Source organism: Heptranchias perlo, chromosome 22 (genome assembly GCF_035084215.1).
Source record: "Heptranchias perlo isolate sHepPer1 chromosome 22, sHepPer1.hap1, whole genome shotgun sequence".
Taxonomy (NCBI): domain Eukaryota; kingdom Metazoa; phylum Chordata; class Chondrichthyes; order Hexanchiformes; family Hexanchidae; genus Heptranchias; species Heptranchias perlo.
This window is the reverse complement of record NC_090346.1, coordinates 44,137,872-44,154,061: the sequence shown is the minus strand read 5'-3', so window position 1 is coordinate 44,154,061 and position 16,190 is coordinate 44,137,872. Positions and strand designations below refer to the sequence as shown.

The following is a 16,190-nucleotide window of genomic DNA, read 5'->3' as shown; positions in this document are numbered from 1 at the left end:
CCTGTTTTTGTAGATCTACTCCCACTCCCACATTTTCTTCTAATAGAATGGCAGGCAAAAATGGGTAATTAAAGGGGGAAGTCCAGTACTTCATTTCTCTGTCCGTGGTATTCCCACAAAAAGCAATGTGAACATTGCCAGTTATAATTCAATAAAGCAAAGAAGGAAGGTGCTGTATTTAAACTGTCCTTATACTGTAAATGGAGAATTCGGTGCATGAATATTCTTTGGATTGGGTTGGATTAACGGGACCGGTCTTCACTCCCTAGCTGCTTACTATTGGTGTTGGTGAAAGAGGCTGGGTAAAAATATGTGCATAATAAATAGGTTATTGCCTGCTGCATAAGCTTGTAAACGGTCTATATAGATTCTTAACAGGATGATGGGAAGAATTTGTTCAATATATATGAAAGTACCCTTTTACCGTAACTTTATCTTTGTACCCCTAGAGATGTGAGGGAGCGGGTGTAAAGAGGCTTCAATTTATCTCTTCTTTCCCCCACCCTCCGCCTACCCACCAGCTATACGATGCGATTCCACTTTTACTGACATCAAGGCACATTTTATCTGTTGCACTGTGAACCACTGAATGCTTGTGTTTTTTAAAAGCAGCATCTAGTTGAAGCTAAAAGTTGGACAAAAAAATTAGTTGAATAAAAGATTAATTACAAAAGTGGGAAACAATAACAGCAAATTGAAATGTACAAAGTGGAATACATAAATTTCATTAAAATTAAGCTTTAATTGTGACTAGCCTATATTGTCTGCAGGGTTTTGCTGATTTTTTTTTTCAGTATTTATCAAAATATTTCTGTGTTCTAGCTGAAACTGTTCCTAGTTGTTGCCATGCTACTGTCACAATTTGGAAAAGTTTTAATAAATTCTTGTATTCTGTGATGACATAACCTTTAGAATTATAGAATTTTACAGCACAGCAGACCATTCGGCCTTTCACACCTATGCTCCCTGTCTAAAAGAGCTATCCACTTAGTTCCATTCTGCTGCCTTTTCCCTTTACACATTTCACCCCCAAAATATTTAATACAATATATGCTTAGCTATAATAACCATCCGTGAACACATGATTTTCAATAATACCACAGTATCTTCCAAACAGTAAAACAGTATTTCATAAAATAACTGGGGAATTTTTATTTTCTTTAATTTTTATGCCTGTCAACCTAAACTCTGCCCTCAGGAGAGGAAAGGAATAATGTTGGTGAGAATTTCAACAATTCTTATAACTTACTGCAAAGTGTTGTTTGCATACCTCCTAAGCTATGTGTTTGGCCATATTTAGAATTCTCGCACCAAATTTAAGTTCAGCATTGGGAGCACAAAACTTTATATTTTAACTGTTTGACATGGACCTCATTTCAGTTTCTAACACCTCCAACAATGACTTCTCTTTCTACCCTTGCAGTGTCACCTCTGGAATTCTCCCAGGGACTCCTTGTTTCCTATTTTTCCTCTCATCTACATACTGACCCTCAGTAATGTTGTCTGGAGGCATGGGGTCAGCTTTCATATGTAGGCTGATGATATCCAGCTCTAGCTCTCCATCACCTGCCTTTATCCCATGACAACTTCATGCTGTCAGACTATCTGGTCAACGTCAGGTATTGAACCCATTACAACTTCCTCTGACTTAACATTGGGAAGACCAAAGCTGTTGTTTACAGCCCCTGCCATAAACTCTCCTCCCTTGCCATGGTTCTATCCTCCTCTGCAGCCATCTGCTAAGGCTGAAACAGACTTTGCAAAATCATGGTGCCCTGTTCAACACAGAGATGAGCTTCAAAACCTCACGTTCTATCCATTACCAAGATTACCTATTTCCACCTGTACAACATTGCCCACCACCGTCCCTACCTCAGCTTCTCTACCCTGAAACCCTTATCAATGCTTTTGTCATTTCTAGACTCAATTACACTAACGCCGCCTTTTCTAGATTCCTGTTGTCCACCCTCCGTAAACTCAAGCTTATCCAAAACGCAGCTGACTATATCCTGTCCAACACTAAATCGTGCTCGACCCTGTCCTGTTGACCTTAATTAGCTCCCAAACATATTAAATGTCTGAAAGAGTATTGAAGTAAATACCATGATTGGTGCAGAGCCTTCAGCTGCCTTGGTGCCCACTTCTTTGGTGCTCCCTCCCTTAATCGTTTGCCATCTGCTTCTCTCCCCTCCTGTTAAAATAAAACCTTTCCAAACTCCATCCTTTTGACCAAACCTTTGGTCACTCCACCTAATCTCTCTCTCCTTGGCTCAGTGTCTTTTCTCAATCTTCATTTGTGAAGCATCTTGATTTTTTTTTCATTAAAGATACAGATGGTTGAATATAAAAATCCACAGATGTAATAAATCTCTGTCTGTAGTAGATGGCTGGCAGTGAATTATAAGGCAGTAATTCAGTTGAGTCCTTCTGGTAACATCCTGAATTATGAGAGTGAAACTGGTACGAGTTACTGACATTGAAACTGAATCACTACCTATTCTTTCTTGTATATGGTTGTATTCCACAGTCGATTGCAGGTATAAACACAGTATTATAACAGAAGCCCCCTAGAATGTAAATAAAATTAATATTTTACTTGTTGATCCTGAAGATCATGGGTAAGGATTATTGTTCTAAGCATGAATAACTAACTTTTTTTCTTTTTGTTCATGGGCTGTGGGTGTCGCTGGTGAGACCAGCATTTATTGCCCATCCCTAATTGCCCTTGAGAAGATGGTGGTGAGCCGCCGCCTTGAACCGCTGCAGTCCGTGTGGTGAAGGCTTTCCCACAGTGCTGATAGGAAGGGAGTTCCAGGATTTTGACCCAGCGACGATAAAGGAACGGCAATATATTTCCAAGTCGGGATGGTGTGTGACTTGGAGGGGAACGTGCAGGTGGTGTTGTTCTCATGTGCCTGCTGCCCTCATCCTTCTAGGTGGTAGAGGTCGCGGGTTTGGGAGGTGCTGTCGAAAAAGCCTTGGCGAGTTGCTGCAGTGCATCCAGTGGATGGTACACACTGCAGCCACAGTGCGCCGGTGGTGAAGGGAGTGAATGTTTAGGGTGGTGGATGGGGTGCCAATCAAGTGGGCTGCTTTGTCCTGGATGGTGTCGAGCTTCTTGAGTGTTGTTGGAGCTGCACTCATCCAGGCATGTGGAGAGTATTCCATCACACTCCTGACTTGTGCCTTGTAGATGGTGGAAAGGCTTTGGGGAGTCAGGAGGTGAGTCACTCGCTGCAGAATACCCAGCCTCTGACCTGCTCTTGTAGCCACAGTATTTATATGGCTGGTCCAGTTAAGTTTCTGGTCAATGGTGACCCCCAGGATGTTGATGGTGGGGGGTTCGACGATAGTAATGCTGTTGAATGTCAGGGGGAGGTGGTTAGACTCTCTCTTTGAGATGGTCATTGCCTGGCGCGAATGTTACTTGCCACTTATGAGCCCAAGCCTGGATGTTGTCCAGGTCTTGCTGCATGCGGGCACGGACTGCTTCATTATCTGAGGGGTTGCGAATGGAACTGAACACTGTGCAATCATCAGCGAACATCCCCATTTCTGACCTTATGATGAAGGGAAGGTCATTGATGAAGCAGCTGAAGATTGTTGGTCCTAGGACACTGCCCTGAGGAACTCCTGCAGCAATGTCCCTGGGGCTGAGATGATTGGCCTCCAACAACCACAACCATGTTCCTTTATGCTAGGTATGACTTCCTGTCACACTGTTTTGTGCAACAGTATATAAGTATATAATACATTTGAGCTGTTAATTTTTGAACAGCTCTCCTGTAATCTCTGATGCTGTGATCTTTAGGCTTCCAGTTTGTAATTCACAAGTAGTTTGAGCACATTTTAAGCCTGGGGAGTTCTGGGTAGAAGTTTGTACAGTTTTTTAAGCTTCCACAGAAATTGTTTTATTAGTAAACAGTTTAAAAACATAAATGTGTGACCGTCCCAACAATTTTTCTAGAATCCATGGTTGCATTGAAATGATAGAAAATAAATTAAAAAGTAAAAATGAAAAGTGCCTCATTATCTTTCCTCCACCACACGAATGATCAAAGTTAAAACTGCCTTTCTAGCTGATGTCAAAACCCAAATATACTTGAAAAATCATTTTTTAATTTAAGCTTATTTTCCTTTTAGGAATATCTGTTAGAATTTTGGTACAGCTACATTGATAGGATGTGTTTATTTTGCTTTAAAGTGGATGTATTTTCACTGCATTTAAAAGTTAATGGACATTCTGTTTTACTGCATGTACCTGTAGTTTGTGAAACCTGCAGTGTCATACACAATCAAGTTGCGGTGCAGTACCTTTTCTTTTTGACCTTTAGTGTGAATGTATCCCTTGTTTCTTTTTAGCAACCTCTCCACGAGCTTCATCAGAATTGGAACAGGCTAGACCACAGACCAGTGGGGAGGAAGAACTTCAGCTGCAGTTGGCTTTAGCCATGAGTAGGGAAGCAGCAGAACAGGTACATCCCACACAATTAGTTTCACTCCATGCCCCTAGTATGTTATTTATTGACAATCAGATTGTGTGATCCTGTTTACAATGGGCAATGATTTGTTTATACCTGTGCATGACTTGAGGTTATACATTTTTAACAGACTGCATTTTTTGTAAAAAAAATCTCTGAAGTTCCACAAAGTTTGGGGACTCTAGGAAATACATCAAAGTCTTCTAAAAGACTTTAGAAAACAGTTTGACGTTGATGAATTTAAGGGGTCTTCTAACTTCAGGTATTCTGTACAAAAATACAACCTGTGAAAATCTCTCCATCATCTCAGGAGAACTTGAACTCACTTTTTTTTGATCAGTGAAATAAGGAAATGTTGTGAATAAAGGTTTGAAATACTATAACTGGTTACTGTAGTCCTTTTAAATTTAACTAATATCATTTAAGTAAGTTTGTGCCTATTTTAAAGGATTTATTCTAATCACTTTACACACATGATACCGAAACAGAAACCTCTTTTAATCATGTTAATAAGTCTATATAGACATCAGGTGGATAAAATTAGGCATCAATTTCAGCCTGAAAATGGATGTGGAGCATGTTGTCACCTAAACTGCATTCAAGTCAATTGTTGCTTCATGGACAATGAGAACCTGTGTATAGTGCACAGATCTGCTTATTGATCTTTACACCTTTTTATAAACGGTGAAATATTTTTAAAACTAAGAAAAACTCTTGTTCCTGGTAAATGAAGGGAAGTTTGTAGATTGAGCAGGACCTGAAGCAGGAAGCAGATGTGGCTGGCTCAATAAATTTTAAATGAGACTTGCTTCCAGATTTTTGCATAACTTTACCATATTAGTGTCCAGTAGAAAGAAAATTATATTATAATCCTACTGTTTCTTTCTCCTTCCTGCCTTCTATACCAGATTCTGTTTGCCATTCTCTGTCTTTACAACTCTTAATTTCTATTTAAAATCCTTTTATGTACTGTTTAATTCCTGGCTGTTCTATATCCCTACTGCTTGATAAGTTTTCCGCTGCTATCCATTAGGGCAGTAGTTTGCAGGGTTACTTGGAGTTGAATGGGAAGAATCCCATCCCTAAGTGACAGGCTACTTCTACAGGTTTCATTAGTGAGCCAGGCTAGTCAATCATCAGTTGTGCCTTAGAATACTGCAGACCTGTCCAATTAAGGTTTCGGCTTGCGTTGTCTGCCATAAATAGTTGACTTACTTCCACGTGTTCATCGCCAGGCATGTCATCTTGGAACTGAAGATATCTGTATGCTTCTTCCCTGTCCCCCCCCTCCCCCCCCCCTCCCCAAACCACAAGGAGGATATGATGTGGAGATGCCGGTGATGGACTGGGGTTAACAATTGTAAACAATTTTACAACACCAAGTTATAGTCCAACGATTTTATTTTTAATCCCACAAGCTTTCGGGGGCTTTCCCCTTCCTCAGGCGGTGTGGAAGTGACAATTTCGAATCCTTCGCATTTTAAGATCACATAACAAAGCCTGGTGATTACTGCCTGTTGCCAAGGCAATCACAGTGAGCAGACAGAAAGGTGTCATCTAAAAGGCCACTGAATATACAACCCCCCAAAAAAAAAGGAAAAAAAAGGGAAAAAAAAGGGAAAAAAAAGAGAGAGAGACAGAACGAAGACAGTCAATGACCCGTTATATTAAAAACAGATAACATTTGTTCGCTGGTGGGGTTACGTGTAGTGTGACATGAACCCAAGATCCCGGTTGAGGCCGTCCTCATGGGTGCGGAACTTGGCTATTAATTTCTGCTCGACGATTTTGCGTTGTCGTGTGTCTCGAAGGCCGCCTTGGAGTATGTTTACCCGAAGGTCGGTGGCTGAATGTCCATGACTGCTGAAGTGTTCCCCGACAGGGAGAGAACCCTCCTGTTTGGCGATTGTTGCGCGGTGTCCGTTCATCCGTTGTCGCAGCGTCTGCATGGTCTCGCCAATGTACCATGCTCTGGGGCATCCTTTCCTGCAACGTATGAGGTAGACAACGTTGGCCGAGTCACAGGAGTATGAACCGTGCACCTGGTGGGTGGTGTCCTCTCGTGTGATGGTGGTATCTGTGTCGATGATCTGGCATGTCTTGCAGAGGTTACCGTGGCAGGGTTGTGTGGTGTCGTGGACGCTGTTCTCCTGAAGGCTGGGTAATTTGCTGCGAACGATGGTTTGTTTGAGGTTGGGTGGCTGTTTAAAGGCGTGGGGATGGCCATAGCGAGGTGTTCGTCATCATTGATGACATGTTGAAGGCTGCGGAGAACATGACGTAGTTTCTCCGCTCCGGGGAAGTACTGGACGACGAAGGGTACTCTGTTGGTTGCGTCCCGTGTTAGTCTTCTGAGGAGGTCTACGCGATTTTTCGCTGTGGCCCGTCGGAACTGTCGATCGATGAGTCGAGCATCATATCCCGTTCTTACTAGGGCGTCTTTCAGCGTCTGTAGGTGTCCATCGCGTTCCTCCTCGTCTGAGCAGACCCTGTGTATTCGCAGGGCCTGTCCATAGGGGATGGCCTCTTTGACGTGGTTAGGGTGGAAGCTGGAAAAGTGGAGCATTGTGAGATTGTCCGTGGGCTTGCGGTGTATAGTGTTGGTTGGAGGTCCTGTGCAGTGAAGAAGTCCTGCTCGAACTTGTGCATGAAAATGTTGGCGTATTGGGGTGCGAATTTGGTCCCCATGGCTGTTCCGTGTGTTTGGGTAAAGAACTGGTTATTGAAGGTGAAGACATTGTGATCCAGGATGAAGCGGATGAGTTGTAGGATGGCGTCTGGAGATTGGCTGTTGTTGGTGTTGAGTATTGATGCTGTCGCAGCGATGCCGTCATCGTGGGGGATACTGGTGTATAGTGCCGAGACGTCCATCGTGGTGAGAAGTGTTCCTGGTTCAACAGGTCCGTGGGTACTGAGTTTTTGTAGAAAGTCTGTAGTGTCGCGACAGAAGCTGGGGGTTCCCAGCACGATGGGTTTCAGGATGCCCTCGATGTATCCAGAGAGGTTCTCACACAGGGTTCCATTGCCTGATACGATAGGACGTCCGGGTGTGTTGGCTTTGTGTATCTTTGGGAGGCAGTAAAAATCTCCCACGCGGGGAGTACGTGGGATGAGAGTGCGTAGGATGTTTTGAAGGTCTGGATCGAAGGTCTTGATCAGTTTGTTGAGCTGATGGGTGTGTTCTTTGGTCGGGACTGCGGGTAACCGTCTGTAGTGTTCCTGGTTGTCCAGTTGTCGGTATGCTTCTTTGCAATAGTCCGTTCTGTTCTGTATGACGATGGCTCCTCCTTTGTCCGCTGGTTTGATGACGATGTTGTGGTTGGTCTTGAGAGCTTTGATGGCGTTGCGTTGTGCTCGGGTGACATTCTGGACTGTCTTCCGAGTGCGGCTGATGAATCTGGCATAGACGCATTTCCTGACAGCTTGAGCATACATGTCAAGCTGAGGGCAGCGACCCTCTGGAGGAGTCCAGTGAGACTCTTTCCTCTTCGGTTGCTGTATCGCGGATCCCTCTGTCTGCTGTTCCGGATCGTTGATTGTCTCATTGGGTTCGCTGCTGAAATTTTGTGGTTTATGGTAGAATTCCCGGAGCCTCATTCTCCTGATGAATTCCTCTGTGTCTGCCGCGAGACTAGTGGGGTCCATTTTGGTAGTGGGGCAGAAATTGAGCCCTCGGCTGAGAACTTCGATTTCGTCTGGTTGAAGGGTGTGGTCGGACAAATTGACGATAGACTTCCCTGTGGTTGCAACTGTGGTACCAGGGGAAGCTTGGTCGATGCTGGTGGTGATGCCGAGTTTCTCAAGCTTCCTGCTCTTGGTTTTCATGTCGGCAGCGTAGTTCCGTTGCCTCGTCTGTCTGGCGGTATCTCGTAGCTGGTCTGCTGTGTCCTGAGTACAGGTTGAGAGTATGGACTCTATCTTAGTTTCGAGGTTGTGGCGTCTGCTGTAGAGTTGGTGTATGAGATGGTTGCGGAGTGTGCGAGAGGTACGGCGGCAGAGTCTCTCAGCATAATCCGAGTTGTATGTGGACTTGAGTGGGTTTGTGATCTGTAGTCCTTTCGGGATCTTGTCTGCTTTCTTGCAGCTCTGTAAAAACTTGATGTCTGTGTCTAAATGCGCGATCTTCTTGGATATCCTTTCCACTGTGAGCCGGCAGTTTGTGGTGTCGATGGTAGCCATGATGTGGAGATGCCGGTGATGGACTAGGGTTAACAATTGTAAACAATTTTACAACACCAAGTTATAGTCCAACGATTTTATTTTTAATCCCACAAGCTTTCGGTCCAGAATGTCACCCGAGCACAACGCAACGCCATCAAAGCTCTCAAGACCAACCGCAACATCGTCATCAAACCAGCGGACAAAGGAGGAGCCATCGTCATACAGAACAGAATGGACTATTGCAAAGAAGCATACCGACAACTGGACAACCAGGAACACTACAGACGGTTACCCGCTAACCCGACCAAAGAACACACCCATCAGCTCAACAAACTGATCAAGACCTTCGATCCAGACCTTCAAAACATCCTACGCACTCTCATCCCACGTACTCCCCGCGTGGGAGATTTCTACTGCCTCCCAAAGATACACAAAGCCAACACACCCGGACGTCCTATCGTATCAGGCAATGGAACCCTGTGTGAGAACCTCTCTGGATACATCGAGGGCATCCTGAAACCCATCGTGCTGGGAACCCCCAGCTTCTGTCGCGACACTACAGACTTTCTACAAAAACTCAGTACCCACGGACCAGTTGAACCAGGAACACTTCTCACCACGATGGACGTCTCGGCACTATACACCAGTATCCCCCACGATGACGGCATCGCTGCGACAGCATCAATACTCAACACCAACAACAGCCAATCTCCAGACGCCATCCTACAACTCATCCGCTTCATCCTGGATCACAATGTCTTCACCTTCAATAACCAGTTCTTTACCCAAACACATGGAACAGCCATGGGGACCAAATTCGCACCCCAATACGCCAACATTTTCATGCACAAGTTCGAGCAGGACTTCTTCACTGCACAGGACCTCCAACCAACACTATACACCGCAAGCCCACGGACAATCTCACAATGCTCCACTTTTCCAGCTTCCACCCTAACCACGTCAAAGAGGCCATCCCCTATGGACAGGCCCTGCGAATACACAGGGTCTGCTCAGACGAGGAGGAACGCGATGGACACCTACAGACGCTGAAAGACGCCCTAGTAAGAACGGGATATGATGCTCGACTCATCGATCGACAGTTCCGACGGGCCACAGCGAAAAATCGCGTAGACCTCCCCAGAAGACTAACACGGGACGCAACCAACAGAGTACCCTTCGTCGTCCAGTACTTCCCCGGAGCGGAGAAACTACGTCATGTTCTCCGCAGCCTTCAACATGTCATCAATGATGACGAACACCTCGCTATGGCCATCCCCACGCCTTTAAACAGCCACCCAACCTCAAACAAACCATCGTTCGCAGCAAATTACCCAGCCTTCAGGAGAACAGCGTCCACGACACCACACAACCCTGCCACGGTAACCTCTGCAAGACATGCCAGATCATCGACACAGATACCACCATCACACGAGAGGACACCACCCACCAGGTGCACGGTTCATACTCCTGTGACTCGGCCAACGTTGTCTACCTCATACGTTGCAGGAAAGGATGCCCCAGAGCATGGTACATTGGCGAGACCATGCAGACGCTGCGACAACGGATGAACGGACACCGCGCAACAATCGCCAAACAGGAGGGTTCTCTCCCTGTCGGGGAACACTTCAGCAGTCATGGACATTCAGCCACCGACCTTCGGGTAAACATACTCCAAGGCGGCCTTCGAGACACACGACAACGCAAAATCGTCGAGCAGAAATTAATAGCCAAGTTCCGCACCCATGAGGACGGCCTCAACCGGGATCTTGGGTTCATGTCACACTACATGTAACCCCACCAGCGAACAAATGTTATCTGTTTTTAATATAACGGGTCATTGACTGTCTTCGTTCTGTCTCTTTTTTTTTCTTTTTTTTCCTTTTTTTTTCCTTTTTTTTGGGGGGTTGTATATTCAGTGGCCTTTTAGATGACACCTTTCTGTCTGCTCACTGTGATTGCCTTGGCAACAGGCAGTAATCACCAGGCTTTGTTATGTGATCTTAAAATGCGAAGGATTCGAAATTGTCACTTCCACACCGCCTGAGGAAGGGGAAAGCCCCCGAAAGCTTGTGGGATTAAAAATAAAATCGTTGGACTATAACTTGGTGTTGTAGAATTGTTTACAAGGAGGATAGTCAGTGGTTGGTCATAACTGAGAGGAAAAGGTTTGAGCTTTCATTCGGTGCACAGTTGGGTACTAGGAACTCCTCACAAGCAGAATGGTGAGTAACACAACTGCTAAGTTTGAATGCATTGCCACCTAACCACATTGTGGACACATCATATCCCACTGGTGGTTTCACCAGTTGGTGGTGTGGAGCTTCAGCAGCAGCTGCTTGCCCCTTTGCAACTCAATCGTAGTAGACAGTGTAAGTGGGTTTCTCGAGCCTTGTGACACTTTGCTTTTTCAAATAAAGTCACACCCTGTCCTACAGAGCAGAATCCAGTCTGTTCATTACTGATTACTTTGCAGGCTTCCAGGGCACCCAATATACATGCTGCAACATCCTGAAGAATTATCTTAAGAGCCACAGATAGCAAGCTTACTCAATAGTTTTTGGCCTCACCAGGATTCTTGTGGATAGAGTACCAAGGGCATATCTGCATCAAACAATATTCGATTCACTAACCTCAGAAAAGCAGTCCCACGACAATTTGGGTATTGCCACTGATGGCCCAGGCCTTGGCTGCTCTCATTACTTTCCATGCTCCCACTTCTCTTGCCAAGTAAAATTGCTGTTCAGTACATTTTTATGACGAAATATTAAAATGAAAAATTGAAGTGCACCCTGCGCTTCTAATTCTACAATCAGCTATGCACGCATTCTTTATATGAACTGTTTACATTATTTTCCTTATCTTTACATTAAACATTTTGGATTATGTATTCTACTTACATTCCACTTAATGCCTCCTATAAATCTTTTACAATTGCTAGTCAAATACCAAGCAAAAGTTGAATGCATAGAAACTCAATAACTGAGTTCAGAGTATTGGTGGTTTTATGTGATTGCTATTTCCTTTTAGACTCTTAAGTGAAGATCGTGTTAAACAATCTGCATCTTTTGCTATGGTGATGCTCTGCACAGAAATTCGGGTGGGAAAAATGCATGGTAAATAGAGCTATGAACTCTGTATTATGGCCATTTTGAATCTCCAACTTCTAATAACCAAACACTGTAAAGCTGTTGACATTGTTCTCTGTTTCTGTGATCAGCTATTATAAAACTGTCAAATGTGAAACTTTCAACATAAATCTCAATATACAGAATGCAATGTACATTTAGGTAGCATTCAATCATATGTATTTTTCATAGAAGAAAATAATGTTGTGCAGTAGGATGAGAAACCTGCAGATTAAGACTGAATTAAAATCCAATAATTAAGCTTCTCTGCATTTTTTAAATTTACAGTATTTTCTCAGGACATTAAGATGTTAGAGAGTGAGTTTTCATTAGTTGTGGATTGCATTCACTGAAACACATAAAGGTATTGCACCCTCCACCTGTTCAGTTAATTCAGAGGGGGTTAAATTCGATAACCCCCGAATCCAGGCGCAGGGGTCGTGGTGAGCGATTAACCCACGCCCGGTCGTTCCGATGCAAGTAGCACCTGAGATTCGTACTGCCTGGTCATTTATCTGATTCCAGTGCGAGCAGCCAGACCTAGCTGCGCTGTTGAATGACTTCTCACCAGCAGGGGAGCCCGATATTGAGTGAGCGCCTTGCAACTCGTAAAGGCAGCCTGCACCTCTTATGTGCAAAATATAAGATATGGGTCCTCACGGAGATCAGACATTGCACATGTAAAACACAGGTGCAGGTCCTGTCCCTATGTTTACAAACTGATGAGTTATGTAAAACATTGAATAAAGGTTGCACGGTACTAAATCACACATCCTCCAATCTGCACGCCAGACCCCACCAATCTGCCGATCTGAGTTTGTACCAGGCCTGCGAGAGAGCGTGCACCAAGGTTCTTTGCTGATGCGCTAGCGGCCTTGGTGCAAGAGGTGGACAGAAAGAGGGGCATCCTTTATCCGTAGGAGGGCAAGAGGCACTCCAGACATATGCTCAAGAGGCGGTGGGAGGCAGCAGGGGACAAAGTCAATGCCAGACGCATAGCACCATGAACATGGATGCAGTACAGGAAATTGTTCAATGCTTTGACATGATTGGCCAAGGAGAGTGAGGTCAACTGTCATAAGAACATAAGAAATTGGAGCAGGAGTAGGCCAATCGGCCCCTCGAGCCTGCTCCGCCATTCAATAAGATCATGGCTGATCTGATCCCAACCACAAATCTAAAGAACACAAGAAGTCGGAGCAGGACCCGGCCACACAGCCCCTGGGCCCTCTCCACCACCCACAGGGCATTGACCGATCCGAACTCAGCTTCATGTCCAATTTCCTGCCCGCTCCCCATAACCCCTAATTCCCTTTACTTCTAGGAAACTGTCTATTTCTGTTTTAAATTTATCTAATGATGTAGCTTCCACAGCTTCCTGGGGCAGCAAATTCCACAGACCTACCACCCTCTGAGTGAAGAAGTTTCTCCTCATCTCAGTTTTGAAAGAGCAGCCCCTTATTCTAAGATTATGCCCCCTAGTTCTAGTTTCACCCATCTTTGGGAACATCCTTACTGCATCCACCCGATCAAGACCCTTCACAATCTTATATGTTTCAATAAGATCGCCTCTCATTCTTCTGAACTCCAATGAGTAGAGTCCCAATCTACTCAACCTCTCCTCATATGTCCGCCCCCTCATCCCCGGGATTAACCGAGTGAACCTTCTTTGTACTGCCTCGAGAGCAAGTATGTCTTTTCTTAAGTATGGAGACCAAAACTGTATGCAGTATTCCAGGTGCGGTCTCACCAATACCTTATATAACTGCAGCAATACCTCCTTGTTTTTATATTCTATCCCCCTAGCAATAAAAGCCAACATTCCGTTGGCTTTCTTGATCACCTGCTGCACCTGCATACCAACTTTTTGATTTTCTTGCACTAGGACCCCCAGATCCCTTTGTACTGCAGTACTTTCCAGTCTCTCGCCATTAAGAAAATAACTTGCTCTCTGATTTTTCCTGCCAAAGTGCATAACCTCACATTTTCCAATATTATATTGCATCTGCCAAATCTCCGCCCACTCACCCAGCCTGTCTATATCCCCTTGCAGGTTTTTAATGTCCTCCTCACTCTCTACTTTCCCTCCCATCTTTGTATCATCTGCAAATTTTGATATGTTGCACTCGGTCCCCTCCTCCAAATCGTTAATATAGATTGTAAAGAGTTGGGGACCCAGCACCGACCCCTGTGGAACACCACTGGTTACTGGTTGCCAGTCCGAAAATGAACCATTTATCCCAACTCTCTGCTTCCTGTTCGATAACCAATCCTCCACCCATGCCAGAATATTACCCCCAATCCCGTGATTTTTTATCTTAAGTAATAATCTTTTATGTGGCACCTTGTCGAATGCCTTCTGGAAGTCTAAATACACTATGTCCACTGGTTCCCCTTTATCCACCCTATACGTTATATCCTCGAAGAACTCAAGCAAATTTGTCAGACATGACTTCCCCTTCATAAAGCCATGCTGACTTTGTCCTATTAAATTATGCTTATCTAAATGTTCCGTTACTGTCTCCTTAATAATAGACTCCAAAATTTTACCCACCACAGATGTTAAGCTAACTGGCCTATAATTTCCAGCCTTCTGCCTACTACCCTTTTTAAATAACGGTGTTACATTAGCAGTTTTCCAATCTGCCGGGACCTCTCCTGAGTCCAGGGAATTTTGGAAAACTATCACCAAAGCATCCACAATCCCTACTGCCACTTCCCTCAAGACCCTAGGATGGAAGCCATCAGGTCCAGGGGATTTATCCGCCTTGAGTCCCATTATTTTACTGAGTACCATCTCCTGAGTGATTTTAATCGTATTTAGCTCCTCCCCCCCGAGAGTCCCCTGTTTGTCCAGTGTTGGGATATTCTTAGTGTCCTCTACTGTAAAGACTGAAACAAAATATTTGTTCAGCATTTTTGCCATCTCCATGTTTCCCACCATTAATTTCCTGGTCTCATCCTCTAAGGGACCTACGCTTGCCTTAGCCACCCTTTTTCTTTTTATATAACTATAGAAACTCTTGCTATCTGTTTTTATATTTTTTGCTAATTTCTTTTCATAATCTAACTTCCCTTTCTTAATCAATCCTTTAGTTACTTTTTGCTGTCTTTTGAAGAATTCCCGATCTTCTATCCTCCCACTAAGTTTGGCTACCTTATATGTCCTTGTTTTTAGTCGGATACTATCCTTGATTTCTTTACTTAGCCACGGATGGCTGTCATTTCTTTTACACCCTTTTTTCCTCAGTGGAATATATTTATTTTGAAAGTTGTAAAATAACTCCCTAAATGAACACCACTGCTCATGTACCGTCTTACCCTTTAATCTATTTTCCCAGTCCACTTTAATCAATTCCGCTCTCATACCATCATAGTCTCCTTTATTCAAGCTCAGTACGCTTGTTTGAGAATCAACCTTCTCACCCTCTAATTGGATATGGAATTCAACCATGTTGTGGTCGCTCGTTCCAAGGGGATCCTTAACTAGGACATTATTAATTAATCCTGACTCATTACACAGGACCAGGTCCAAGGTTGCCTGCCCCCTTGTAGGATCAGTTACATACTGCTCAAGAAATCCATCCCTGATGCACTCAATGAACTCGTCCTCAAGGCTGCTCTGCCCAATTTGATTTGTCCAGTTAATATGATAATTAAAATCCCCCATAATTATGGCTGTTCCCTTATTACATGCCCCGACTATTTCCTGATTAATACTTCTTCCAGCAGAGTTGCAACTATTAGGAGGCCTATATACTACGCCCACTAATGTTTTTTTCCCCTTATTATTCCTTATCTCCACCCAAACTGTTTCATTATCTTGATGCTTTGTCCCAATATCATTTCTCTGTATTACAGTGATTCCTTCCTTTATTAACATAGCCACCCCACCTCCCCTTCCTTCCTGCCTGTCCTTCCTGATTGTTAAATACCCTGGCATATTTAATTCCCAGTCGTTGTCACCCTGCAGCCATGTTTCTGTAATGGCCACAAGATCATACCCATACGTAGTTATTTGTGCCGTTAACTCGTCCATTTTATTACGAATGCTACGTGCATTCAGATAAAGAACTTTCAAATCTGTTTTGTGACGCTTAGTTCCTGCTTTTTCCTTTTTTAACACTTTACCTATTACTCCATACCTTCTGTCCCTTCCTGTTACGCTTTCCTCTCTCTCCCTGCTCAGGTTCCCAACCCCCTGCCACTTTAGTTTAAACCCTCCCCAACAGCACTAGCAAACACTCCTCCTAGGACAGCGGTCCCGGCCCTGCCCAGGTGCAGACCATCCGGTTTGTACTGGTCCCACCTCCCCCAGAACCGTTTCCAGTGTCCCAGGAAATTGAATCCCTCCCCCTTGCACCATTCCTCTAGCCACGTATTCATTTGAAATATCCTCCTATTTCTACTCTGACTAGCACGT

At 44.3% G+C, this 16,190-nt stretch overlaps 1 protein-coding gene across 4 annotated transcripts in view; it reads left to right on the top strand.

Annotated features, from left to right (window-relative positions):
* Positions 1-16,190, top strand: part of epn2 (epsin 2) — a 54,582-nt gene that overhangs the window by 18,658 nt on the left and 19,734 nt on the right. For 3 of the 4 annotated variants that reach the window (XM_068003430.1, XM_068003427.1, XM_068003431.1), the window contains exon 3: positions 4,363-4,475. In XM_068003430.1, coding sequence (XP_067859531.1) covers positions 4,363-4,475 — 113 coding nt within the window. Of the gene's footprint in view, positions 1-4,362; positions 4,476-8,756; positions 10,072-16,190 lie in introns of those variants that run through there. The other variant, XM_068003428.1, reaches the window with a different exon arrangement.